The sequence below is a fragment of the Dipodomys spectabilis genome, unplaced genomic scaffold (genome assembly GCF_019054845.1).
Source record: "Dipodomys spectabilis isolate Male_0828 unplaced genomic scaffold, ASM1905484v1 ptg000231l, whole genome shotgun sequence".
NCBI classification, from domain to species: Eukaryota; Metazoa; Chordata; class Mammalia; order Rodentia; family Heteromyidae; genus Dipodomys; species Dipodomys spectabilis.
In genome coordinates this window covers 6,655,390-6,668,224 of record NW_024870908.1, presented here as the reverse complement: position 1 = coordinate 6,668,224, position 12,835 = coordinate 6,655,390, and the positions used below count along the sequence as shown (strand labels likewise).

The 12,835-nt window shown below is 44.2% G+C and overlaps 1 protein-coding gene across 2 annotated transcripts in view; it reads right to left on the bottom strand.

Moving 5' to 3' along the window:
• Nucleotides 1–12,835, bottom strand: part of LOC122123684 (CREB binding protein) — a 128,916-nt gene that overhangs the window by 90,698 nt on the left and 25,383 nt on the right. For both annotated transcript variants that reach the window (XM_042698094.1, XM_042698096.1), the window contains exon 2: nt 7,860–8,572. In XM_042698094.1, the coding sequence (XP_042554028.1) occupies nt 7,860–8,572 (713 nt within the window). The remainder of the gene's footprint in view (nt 1–7,859; nt 8,573–12,835) is intronic.

Genomic DNA, 12,835 nt, shown 5'->3' with positions numbered 1-12,835 from the left:
CAGTGAATGTCTGCACTTTCTAGTAGTCTTGAATGATCTTCCGTCCAGGGAGGAAAGTGACGCAAAAAATTTTATTCCTTGTGCAAAATAGATTTGGTACCCATTTTATAGGGTTTATTAGCCATGATATGATCACATTTGCAAAGCATACCCGGCACAGGGCCCAGCACAACTGGCACATCCTTTCCTGCTCTCTATCATAATTCAAAAAATATAAGCATAATAATTGCTTCTTTTGTTCAAGGCTAGCACTCTACCACTTGAGCCACAGAGCCACAGATTTTTCTGTGTATGTGGTACTGAGGAATTAAACCCAGAGCTTCATGCATGCTAGTCAAGTACTTTACCACTAAGCCACATTCCCAGCTCTAATAACTGTTATTCTTATTCACAAGATCATGCTGAAATTTCATGTTATAGGCATGTATTACTTTTGAAAAATGTCAAAAATATTACACAGTGATGAACGTACAAAAAAACCCGTGTTATAATTTGGTGACAGATGGATAGCAAATTACTGTCTACATTAAGTATAACTCTTTCCAAAATACAGCAAGAATATTTTGGAAGAGCCAGTCCTTGCAGTTATGCTTAGGATCTGCTTACATTAAGAGAAGCACAGCGTTTCAAAGATTTCTACACTGAACTTATTCTGTGGACAATTCAACAAACTACAGAGATAATCTGTAAACTGGAAATATACAATCACCATGGGCCATCCACTGCACAGCATTATGGATGTCCACCCTCACCATCAAAACAGAGCATACCACAGTGGTACCACATCACCAGCACCACTGACACAGCATCTGCTCCAGATGAACAGATCTGGAAGTTGCACAGTGCCAGGAGCCAAGTCTGATCAGCCAGTTTCAAGTTCTGTTGGCTACCCCAGGGATTAAACTGTGACTCCCAAAAGACCCTATCTAAGGAGAATGAAGCCATAAAACCTGCTCTAAGAAAGTTTAAAAACAGGGGCAAGGAAGGTGGCTCAGTGGTAGAGCGCCTGCCTCGCATGCATGAGGCCCTGGGTTCAATTCCTCAGCACTACATAAGAAAAAAGCCAGAAGTGGCACTGTGGCTCAAGTGGTAGAGCGCTAGCCTTGAGCTGAAGAACTGAGGAACAGCGCCCAGGCCCAGAGTTCAGGCCCCACGACGGGACCTCCCCCCCCCCCAAAAAAAAAAAGTCACATAGCCGGGCGCCAGTGGCTCACACCTATAATTCTAGCTACTCAGGAGGCTGAGATCTGAGGATTGTGGTTCAAAAAACCAGCCCAGGCAGAAGAATCTGTGAAGCTCTGATCTCCAATAAACCACCAGAAAAAAACAGAAGTGGCACTGTAGCTCGTGGTAGAGCACTAGCCTTCAGCTTAAAAGTTGAGGGAGAGCACTCAGGCCCAGAGCCCCACGACCAACAACAACAGTCTCACAGACCTTCCTGCCAGGGCTGGCTTTGAATTGCAATCCCCAGACCCTAGCCTCCTGAGTAGCTAAGATTGTAAGCCACTAGCATCTGGCTTTCCATCCCATTTTTCAATAGCCATGAAAGAGCTAGATTAAGTCCAAAAGTTATGGTCTCCTGGCCTCTGAGAGTCCAGAAGTAGACACTCCTTATCTATTAAATTTCATTCCAAGTTAGTTATCCAAAGGAAATGAAAGCCTGCATGTGCACACAAAAATGTGTAATAAGCCAGGCACAAATGGCTCATACCTGTAATCCTAGCTACTCAAGAGGCTAAAATCTGAGAATCATGGTTTGAAGCCAGCTAGAAAAGTCCATCACTCTCATCTCCAAAAAACCACCAAAAAAACCCAGAAAGTAGAGCTCTGGTTTAAGTGGTAGAGTGCTAGCCTTGATTGAAAAAGCCCCAAGACAGTGCTCAAACCCTGTTCAAACTCCAGGACCCATAATAAACAAACTAATACACACTTGTAAAAATGTTAACAGAAGCTTATTCGTAATAGTTCCAAAATGACAAACATAATGTCCCATTAAAAGAAGAACAAATAAGCAAAAGAATGAACAGCAGGGCTGGGAAGTTGGCTCAGTGGCAGAGCGCTTGCCTTGCATGCCTGAGGCCCTGGGTTCGATTCCTCAGCACCACATAAGCAAAAAGAAAAAAGCCGGAAGTGGCGCTGTGGCTCAAGTGGTAGAGCGCTAGCCTTGAGCTGAAGAGCTGAGGGACAGCGCCCAGGCCCAGAGTTCAGGCCCCATGACCAGATCAAAAAAAAAAAAAAAAAAAAGAATGAACAGCAGCAATAATAATAATAATAATACAACCCTACTGATTCATATAACTAAATTGAACTCTTCAGAAAAATATCTTTAAAAAAGAGCATATCTCAAGTGGCAGAACAACACCTTGCAAGGGCAAGATCCTTAGTTTAAAATCAAGTACGAAAAAAAAGAAAAAAAGAAAAGCAAAATCTAAGACACACATCCCCACAAAGTGCTGAATATTAGCCCAGCTAGAGAAGGGCCCAGCACTTAGGAGAACCTGCCATCAAGTGGGGAAAAACTCAAGTCTGAGCTTAAAGTATCCAAACAAAATGATGGCAAATTAGAGACAGGGGTCCAGATCTCCAGGATGAAGTGCTACAGGTAAAAATAAAAGTAGTATTATTAATATCCCTAGTACTTTACTTGGAAAAAAATGAAAAGGGAAAAAAAGCCCTACTCTAGCCCCACTGTGAACAAACATTCATTACACATGCCTGTTTTGGTCCCTTTTTGGATATGTTAGAACTAAAAGGACCTCTAAGGCCACATAGGCCAAAGCAAGCAGTGGGAAGGTGGACTTACCAGGGTTTAGTGTTTGGTAGGCAAGTGTCCACATCACTTTTTCTTCCATTCATTCTTCAAGGAGGGTCCTGGGCTTCTGCCCGGGGCCAGCCCCTACTTCTGTTTCTGTGTAGCTGGGCTCACAGGCATGCATCATCTCTCTCAGCTTAGTTGACATAAGAGTTCTCCTAAACTTTTTACCCAAATTGGCCTTGAATGGCAAACCTATCTCTGCCTCTTGAATGGATTACAAGTGTGGGTCATTAAACCAAAGTTTAATCAGCCTTTAAATCAGAACGATTTTGGATCACCTGGCCAAATAACCTCACAATACTTTCTTCTTTATACCAGCCATCTTACCCATGCAGTGCAGTATCTCTCAGCAAAAGAAAGCTAATTTAAGTGTGTATAGCTTCTAAATCCCACTTACGCTGATCTTTTTTTCTTTCAAACTACAAGCCAAGTGTTTGGGTTATTTTCAGTAGAAAACTAGAACATACTCCTAAAAAAATACATCTAATTTTGTTGAAATGGCTTGTATTTTTTCTATTTTGAATGTCTTCTCATCTGGTATAATAATGCACACTGATAATGCCAGCACTCAGGAGGCTGAAACAGGAGGATCACAAAGAATATAAGCAATTAGCAAAACCAGCTACTCATAAATTTATGAAAAGACATTGTGTGTGTGTGCTGGTCCTAGGGCTTGAACTTAGGGCCTAGGTGCCTCCCTGAGTTGTTTTTTTCTTCAAGGACAGCACTCTACCACTTGAGCCAGAGTTCCACTCCCAGATTTTTGGTGGTTAACTGGAGAGGAGTCTCCTAGATTTCCCGTCTGGGCTGACTTTGGACCGATATTCTCATATCTCAAGCCCCTAAGTAGCTAGGATGATAGGCATGAGCCACAGGTGCCTGGCTGCAATTTGTCTTTATTAAGAATATCTTTGGGGGGCTGGGAAGGTGGTTCAGTGGTAGAGCGCTTGCCTTGCATGCCTGAGGCCCTGGGTTTGATTCCTCAGCACCACAAAAGCAAAAAGAAAAAAGTACTGTGGCTCAAGTGGTAGAGTGCTAGCCTTGAGCTAAAGAGCTGAGCGACAGTCCCCAGGCCCAGAGTTCAGGCCACACAACCAGACCCTCCCACCCCCCCCCAAAAAAAAGAATATCTTTGGGCTGGGAATGTGGCTTAGTGGTAGAGTGCTTGTCTCCCATTCATGAAGGCCTGGGTTCAATTCCTCAGCACCACATAAACACAAAAAGCCAGAAATGATGCTGTGGCTCAAGTGGTAGAGCCCAGAGAATAGCTTTGAGCATAAAGACGCTCAAGGACAGTTGCCCAGGCCCTGAGTTCAAGCTCTAGGACCAACAACAACAACAACAAAAAAGCACTATGGAAAAAAACAAAAAGATATATTTTTGCCAGGTGCCGGTGGCTCACGCCTGTAATCCTAGCTATTCAGGAGGCTGAGATCTGAGGATCTCGGTTCAAAGCCAGCCCGGGCAGGAGAGACCGTGAGACTCCTATCTCCAATAAACCACTAGAAAACCGGAAGTGGCGCTGTAGCTTAAGTGGTAGAGCACTCGCCTTGAGCTGAAGAGCTGAGGGACAGCGCCCAGGCCCAGAGTTCAACCCCTCGACCGACCAAGAAAAAAAAAAGAGTATCTTTTTCGGGGCTGGCAAGGTGGCTCAGTGGTAGAGTGCCTGACCTGAATGTATGAGGTCCTGAATACGATTCCTCACACCACGTAAGAAAAAGCCAAAAGCGGCACTATGGCTAAAGTAGTAGAATGATAACCTTAAGCTGAAGAGCTCAGGGCCAAAGCCAAAGCCAAAGCCCAGGCTCAGAGTTCAGGCCCCACAATCAAAAAAAAAAAAAAAAAAAAAAGAATGTCTTTTCACTAGGCACTGGTGGCTTATGTCTGTCATCCTAGCTATTCAGGAGACTGAGATCTGAGGATATCAGTTCAAAGCCAGCCCTGGCAGAAAAGTCCATGAGACTATCTCCAATAAACCACCAGAAAACTGAAAGTGGTGTTGTGGCTCAAGAGGCAGAGCGCTAGCCTTGAGCTGAAAAGCTGAGGGACAGTGCCTAGGCCCTAAGTTCAAGCCCTATTACAAAGAAAGAAAGGAAAGAAAAAGAAAGAAAGGAAGGAAGGAAAGAAAGAGAGAGAGAGAGAGAGAGAGAGAGAAAGAGAAAGAAAGAAAGAGAGAGAGAAAGAGAGAAAGAGAGGGCTGGGAAGTTGGCTCAGTGGTAGAGCACTTGCCTTGCATGCCTGAGGCCCTGGGTTCAATTCCTCAGCACCACATAAGCAAAAAGAGAAAAGCCGGAAGTGGCACTGTGGCTCAAGTGGTAGAGTGCTAGCCTTGAGCTGAAGAGCTGAGGGACAGCGCCCAGGCCCTGAGTTCAGGCCCCACGACCGGACCCAAACAAAAAGAGAGAGAGAGAGAGAGAGAGAGAGAGAAAGAGAGAGAGAGAGGGAGGGAGGGAGGGAGGAAAGGAGGGAGGGAGGAGAGAAAGAAAAGGAAGAAGGAGAAAGAAAGAGAAAGCGAGAAAGAAAAGCAAGCAAGCAAGCAAGGACAGATTGCCTGAAAGAATGACAAGTATAAGAAAACCTCTATCTAACAGTATCTAATATTGTTAAAAATTTAGGCAGGGGCTATTCACTCTTGGTAAGGGTGAAATTGGCACAATATTTTTGTGAAGTGTTTGGTAAGATCTATTTCAATTTAAAATGTCAAAATCCTTTAATACAAAAATCCCAATTTCAAGAATTTTTCAGCATTCACTCAATTGTACAAAAAAATGTGTGTAAGAAGGTGTGAAACAAAACTGTGACAATACCAAAATACTGAAAATAGTCCGTTTAGCGTAAAGGGCTCATGTCCTATAAATTACAACAGACACAAATTAGGTTACTACTGCAACAGGTTACTACTGCGACACTATAAAGAATAACTGACTTCAGTACAAAACATGACATGATTTCCAACTAGCAGTGGAGTTCTTCAGACCCTGTGTGGTATGTCAATGCCAGTGAGCCTGACAGCTAATGTGTTTTAAAATGCTGTATAAATACTGATTTTAAATAAATCTCCTTGAGCTGGGTGCCAGGGGCTCACACCTATAATCCTAGCTACTCAGGAGGCTGAGATCTGAGGATTGCGGTTCAAAGGCAGGAAAGTCTGTGAGACTCTTATCTCCAAACAGTCACCAGATAACCAGAAGTGGTGCTATGGCTCAAGTGGTAGAGCACTAGCCTTGAACAATAGAAGCTCAGAGACAGAATCCACACCCAGAGTTCAAGCCCTAGGACCGGCCCAAAAAAAAATAAAATTAAAGAAAGAAAGAAATCTCCTTCAGGTATCCAAGATTATTCAAGAACTTGAGAGCGCGGCTGGGAAGGTGGCTCAGTGGTAGAGTGCTTGCCTTGCATGCATGAGGCCCTGGGTTCGATTCCTCAGCACCACATAAACAGAAAAAGCTGGAAATGGCTCCAGTGGGAGAGCGCTAGCCTTGAGCTGAAGAGCTGAAGGACAGCGCCCAGACTGAGTTCAGGTCCCATGACTGGCAAAAAAAAAAAGAATCTGAGAGCAAAAAGTTTGAAAACTACTGGATTATGCTAGTTATGTCTCCTTTTATGTCTGATTTAAGTTCTCCAAATTCTACTCCACAGTGTGGAGTAGAGTGATGACTTAAGAGTGTAGAAATGTCCACATACCCAGGAGGTATAAACCCTTTCAATCATACTCTAAAATGATCAGTGCCACCCACTCACCCCAGACTCTTCTTCCAATAACAGGTAACATTAAAATTTATGTTTGCATTCCCCACTACTTCCATTTCAAAAGATAAACTCAATCACAATGTGGGACTTCTCTCGTACTTAAGTAAAAAAGAAAGTCATGGGGCTCCGTACCAGTCACCCATGTTCTCAATCCACCTGAAGGAGAAACTGTGTTCTACTCTTACCTCTCCCTTCTTCTTGAGAATAATCAAATTCAAAGAACAGTCCTAACAGTCTGGATTTGGCTAAATTGCACTGAAAAAGGTCCACCGTGGCTATCATTTGTAAGCCTTGGGTTGCAGAATCTCTGCAGGGTTTTTTACTTTACTGGCAAATCAGCCTGTGTTTCTTTTTCCTCACTCTTCTCCTATGTCAGGTTCCATTTTCTTCAGTTTCTCCTATCTGTCTTGGCATCTGTCTTTCCTTAGTGGATGTAAATCCCAGCCCAGACTATTCCCCAGAGTATAGCTCCAGGCCTTGCAGGGTTGTACAATCACCCAGAGGCTTCTTAAAGCTCAGAGTTCCAGGCTGCACCCCAAGATTCTAAGTTAGTACGTCTGCCTTCCCAACAAGCTCCCAGGTGACTCTAAACTGCTAGCCTAAGGGTACTTTGAGAACCACTGCTGTGGTCTTTCTAATGAGACCCAAGGACCCACATATCCATGGCTCTGTCCAACCTTTCTCCTGTGTTAAAGGAGCAGATAACTAACCATCTTGGGTAAAAATGGACAGGAACAGTAAACAATATTCCCAGGTAGATGAAAAAAAAAAAGACACACACAAGAAAGTACTCTATCAAATGCATAAAGTATAAAGCATTCATTACCAGATCTACAAACTAATGCACTAAAAGGCTTATTTTTGGCAGAAGTTGCCTCTTTCAAGTTCCCTATTTTTACACATGCTCTTTGGGTTAAAAATTGAAGGTCAGTGGTACATGCCTATAATCCTAGCATTTGGAAGTCTGAGGCAGGAAACAAGTTTGAGGCCAGGCTGTGTCACACAGTTTCCAGTCGCCAAGAGCAACAACAAAGCACTATCATTTTAAAGATATGGGCAGAAATCTTTATCATGAAAAGAGGAGCTCTTCCACATATGCATGTCATGTACAAAGACCAACAAGAGGGACAACAGAGCATGTTACTTAGAGAATAATGCCTCTGAGGGGCTGGGAATGTGGCTTAGTGGTAGAGTGCTGGCCTAGCATGCATGAAGACCTGGGGTCAAGTCCTCAGTAACATATACAACAAAACAAACAAACAAAAAGCCAGTTCAATCACTTCAGTTTACATACCTTAGTCATGCCTCCTGCTTGCGCTGTGTTCAGTCCCGTGTGGCCGGCCATTTGCGGGGAAACCTGTGTTAAGGTTTCAGCCAACACACTGCTAGTGGCTCCCTGCATAGTTGGAGCAGGGTAAGGCATTCCAGCTCCCCTTCCTCTGCCAGCAGCCCCAAGAGATCCATTCATGACTTGGGCCTGGCCTTGTTGGGCCTGATTCATTAAGCTATGGCCAGAGTTACTATTGAGAAGGCCCGGGTGGGTCTGGTTAAAGTTAGCATTCATACAGATCCCAGGTCCAGTCTGCGACGTAGCAGGGCTACTAGTCACCAGCCCTACTTGCTTTTGTGCTTGCGGATTCAGTGCCTGGGAAGCTGGGGTGGTGGGTCCCGAGGTGCTGGCTGCCTGTTTGGGCAAGTTAGGGGTTGATGAATCACCCTGGTTCAGAGGGCTCTTGCCCATGGCACCCAAGTTGGCCATGTTTGTACTATTCGGCTGCCCTTGAGCCTGGCCACCAAGGCCCTGATGCACAGGGCTGCTGGCGCTCACATTTCCTATTCCTGGGTTGATACTAGAGCCGCTGCCACCGCGAAGAAGCTCCGACAGTTGTTTATGTTTGGAAGCAGCATCTGGAACCAGGTTCCCACTGTTTAAAAGGCTTAACTCTCCTCCATTGGGGATCAGCTCATCAGGAAGATCATTTTCCAAGTCAAACAATGATCCAAAATCTAGAAATTAAAACAGAAATGGAAATGAGAAACTACACAATCATAATAGCTCTCCAACTGTGATATATTACTACGATCTTAACCCTAATGGGACATTTAATACAAAATACTAGCAGATCTTTTTTGTTTTGTTTTGGCCAGTCATGGGGCCTGAACTCTGGGTCTGGGCACTGTCCCTCACCTCTTCAGCTCAAGGCTAGTGCTCTACCACTCGAGCCATAGCGCCACTTCTGGCTTTTTCTGCTTATGTGATGCTTAAGAATCGAACCCAGGGCCTCATGCATGCAAGGCAAGCACTCTACCACTGAGCCACCTTCCCAGCCCAATACTAGCATATCTTAAGAGCAATGTCAAAATGTTTCAAAACTTTAATAAAAATATTTTTAAGCTCAAAAAAATGGAAATAGTTAAACAAAGATGAGAAGGGGGTCAGCCCTACTATACTTTATCATTTCCTAAAATAATAAATGTGGTGTGAGGAAAAGCTCAGGTATACAAATAGGTCTGGGGAAGGTCAAAAACTCATTAAATTAAATGCTAAGATACTTTTTAAGAATGGTTGTGGGGGCTAGGAAGGTGGCGGCTCAGTGGTAGAGCGCATGCCTTGCATGCATGCGGCCTTGGGTTTGATTCCTCAGCACCACATAAGCAGAAAAAGCCGGAAGTGGCACTGTGGCTCAAATGGTAGAGCGCTAGCCTTGAGCTGAAGAGCTCAGGGACAAAGCCAAGGCCCAGGCCCAGAGTTCAGGCTCCACCACCGACAGAAAACAAAACAAAAAAAAAGAATGGATGTGTGGGGCTGGGAAGGTGGCTTAGTGGTAGAGTGCTTGCCTAGCATGCATGAAGCCCTGGGTTCGATTTCTCAGTACCACATAAACAGAAAAACCCAGTAGTGGAGTTGTGGCTCAAGTGGCAGAGTGTTAGCCTTGAGCAAAAGAAGCTCAGAGACAGTGTTCAGTCCCTGAGTTCAAGCCCTAGGATGGGCACAAAAAAATGTGTGTGTAACCAGGCATCAATGGCTCACACCTGTAATCCTAGGTACTCAGGAGGCCGCGATCTGAGGGTCCTGGTTCCAAGTCAGCCCGGGAAGGAAACCACCAGAAAATCAGAAGGGATGCTTTGGCTCAAGTGGTAGAGTCCTAGTCTTGAGCTGAAGATCTGAGGGACAGCGCCCAGGCCCAGAGTTCAAGCCCCATGAGACACAGACACACAGACACACAGACACAGACAGACACACACACACACACACACACACACACACACACACACACGGTGTGTAAAAGAAGTAACTGAACAGGTTACATGACTAGCAATTTGGAAAAATTCACCCAGGCCCAGAGTTCAAGCCCCACGAGACAGACAGAGACACACAGACACACACACACACACAGACACACACACACACACACACACACACACACACACACACACACGGTGTGTAAAAGAAGTGACTGAACAGGTTACATGAGTAGCAATTTGGAAAAATTAATGTTCAGCCTTAAACGATTGCACATTTACAAGTTTCTGGCCATAATAGAAAATGAGATTAGTGATTTCTCAAAATGTTAAGGCTGCTGATAATAATTATACACATAGAAATCAAAATAGTGAGGCTGGGAAGGTGGCTCAGTGGTACAGTGGTTGCCTTGCATGCATGAGGCCCTGGGTTCGATTCCTCAGCACCACATAAGCAGGAAAAAGCTGGAAGTGGAGTTGTGACTCAAATGTAGGGTGCTAGCCTTGAGCTGAAGAGCTGAGGGATAGCGCTCAGGCCCAGAGTTCAGCCCCCATGACAAAAGAAAGAAAAGAAAAGAAAAGAAAAGAAAGAAAGAAAGAAAGAAAGAAAGAAAGAAAGAAAGAAAGAAAGAAAGAAAGAAAGAAAGAAAGAGAAAAAAAGAAACTAAAATACGAGCAAAGACATCTGTATTATATGAAATGAATAAGAGTCAATTATATAGAAGGATGAAAAACAAATATCTCCCAAGTAAAAATGGACAGAGCATATAAGTAGATAAGCCCAAAAGAAAATAAAACAGTAAACAAAACAGATTATCCAGCTGGGCACCAGTGGCTCACACCTGCAATCCTAGCTACTCAGGAGGCTGAGATCTGAGGATCACGGTTCAAAGCCAGCCTGGGCAGGAAAGTCCATGAGGCTCTTATCTCCAAATAATCACCAGAAAACCGGAAGTGGCGCTGTGGCTCAAGTGGTAGAGTGCTAGCCTTGAGCTGAAGAGCTGAGGGACAGCGCCCAAGCACAGCGTTCAGGCCTCATGAATGACCCAAACAAAAAACAAAAAACCCAGATCATCCTTCCAACTCATTTTTTCTGATTTATGTCTGTGTCGTCTGTAGTCCCTTTCTATGTAGCCCTCAACATACACTGATCAGGCTGCACATGCACATTCAAGGACAAGGTCTGCAGAACTATGCTCACAATGGTATTATCTGTGACATGGAAAGAAATAGTAAATACCCCAAGTCAGTTTAGTCTGACAGATACAGACTAGTCTAGGGCTGCCTACGCTTGAACCCTTGCTTTGTCTTTAACTCCCTACTTACTTCCAGTAGGTTACTTGGCCTTTCTGTGACAGACTTTTTCCTCATCTGGAAGCTAGTGATGGTAATATGGCAGTGTGAAAACTAAATATACTAATGAACAAAAAACACTGAAAACAGGCAGTGCTAAGCATCAACTTTTACTATTACTGTTATTTAATAACAGAAGGCTTAACCAATTGTCAGATATAGAATACTGTATGTGTTAAGTAAGTATGACTGGAGAAAAGAAGCAAAGATGTGTATGTTATAGAAAAACATGCAAAAGGAATATGTACGCAAATGGAGAGTAAGATTAGAGCAATAGCGGGAATATAACATGTTAAAAATAAAATTAGGGGCTGGGAAGGTGGCTCAGTGGTAGAGTGCTTGCCTAGCATGCATGAAGCCCTGGGTTGATTCCTCATTCCACATACACAGAAAAGGCTGGAAGTGGCGCTGTGGCTCAAGTGGTAGAGTAGCTATCCTGGAGCAGAAAGAAGCTCAGGGACAGTGCCAGGCCTTGAGTTCAAGCCGCAGGACTGGCCAAAAAAATAAAAATAAATTAATGCAATTGGTCATATTAGTGTAATAGTAAGAGAGTGGGCACGTGTGGCTTCTTAAATTTTAATATATCCATCTACTCTATCACTTCCCCCCTTTAGAAATGTAAAAGTGCTTTCAGGGGAACAGACCATGTCCTGTCTGCTATCTAACATCTCTCTTTCACTGCTGACAAACCTGTGTGGTTTAAAGGTAGCTGCCTCAGAAGTTTCCTGAGAAAGAGCAGAGCCTTTCCTGGCCACTGGACAGCATGATCAAGTAAGCCAGACACCATGACTACCTTCCCTGTGCAGAAGACGCAGGAGGCTGAGGGGAACTGAACATCTGTCAGCCAAAATCATTCGGGAAAAGGTTTTTTCTAATAGTACATTATGCTCAGAAAGAAATCTCCTTTTCATCACCAGGTTTTATTATGGGCTTGGAGCACCCCCACCTCGTAGCCATGAGAGGATCTTCAACCATTTTCACACTAAGGATGGCCACAGAAAAAGGGGGGAAAAGCCCAAAACCCAACACAAGGTAGTAAAGCTGCTGCACTGTTTTTTTTGGGGGGGTTGGGTCGGTCATGGGGCTTGAACTCTAGGCTTGGGCGCTGTCCCTGCGCTCTTCAGCTCAAGGCGAGTGCTCTACAGCTTGAGCCACAGAGCCACTTCCGGTTTTCTAGTGGTTTATTGGAGAACAGAGTCCTGCCCAGGTTGGCTTTGAACTGTGATCCTCAGATCTCAGCCCCCTGAGTAGCTAGGATTACAGGCGTGAGCCACAGGTGCCTGGCATCTGCCACACTGTTTAATCATTGGACCTTTCTACTTTCCTCCAACTTCTTGTTATGCGGGAAAATATACTTACTGGGGCTTAAGCCACTTTAGCTGGAGTTTACCCTAATTGCAGCTGAAAGCATCCTAACATATCCATCATGTCTGTGAAGTTCAAGCTCCTGAGCTTATACAGCATACAAGACCAAAAGAAAGAGACCTCGGCATTCAAAGGTCTTAGCCTTCTTTACTCTGCACCTCTGGATGCACTCTACTCTCTAGCCATTAACATAGTGAGCTGCTACATACATCAGTAATCTTCCTTCTGGATACTCTCTTGGTTGAAAACCAATTCCATTCCCACTAGATCAAACACAACAGCTACACAGACTTGCAGATTTCTTTAGGC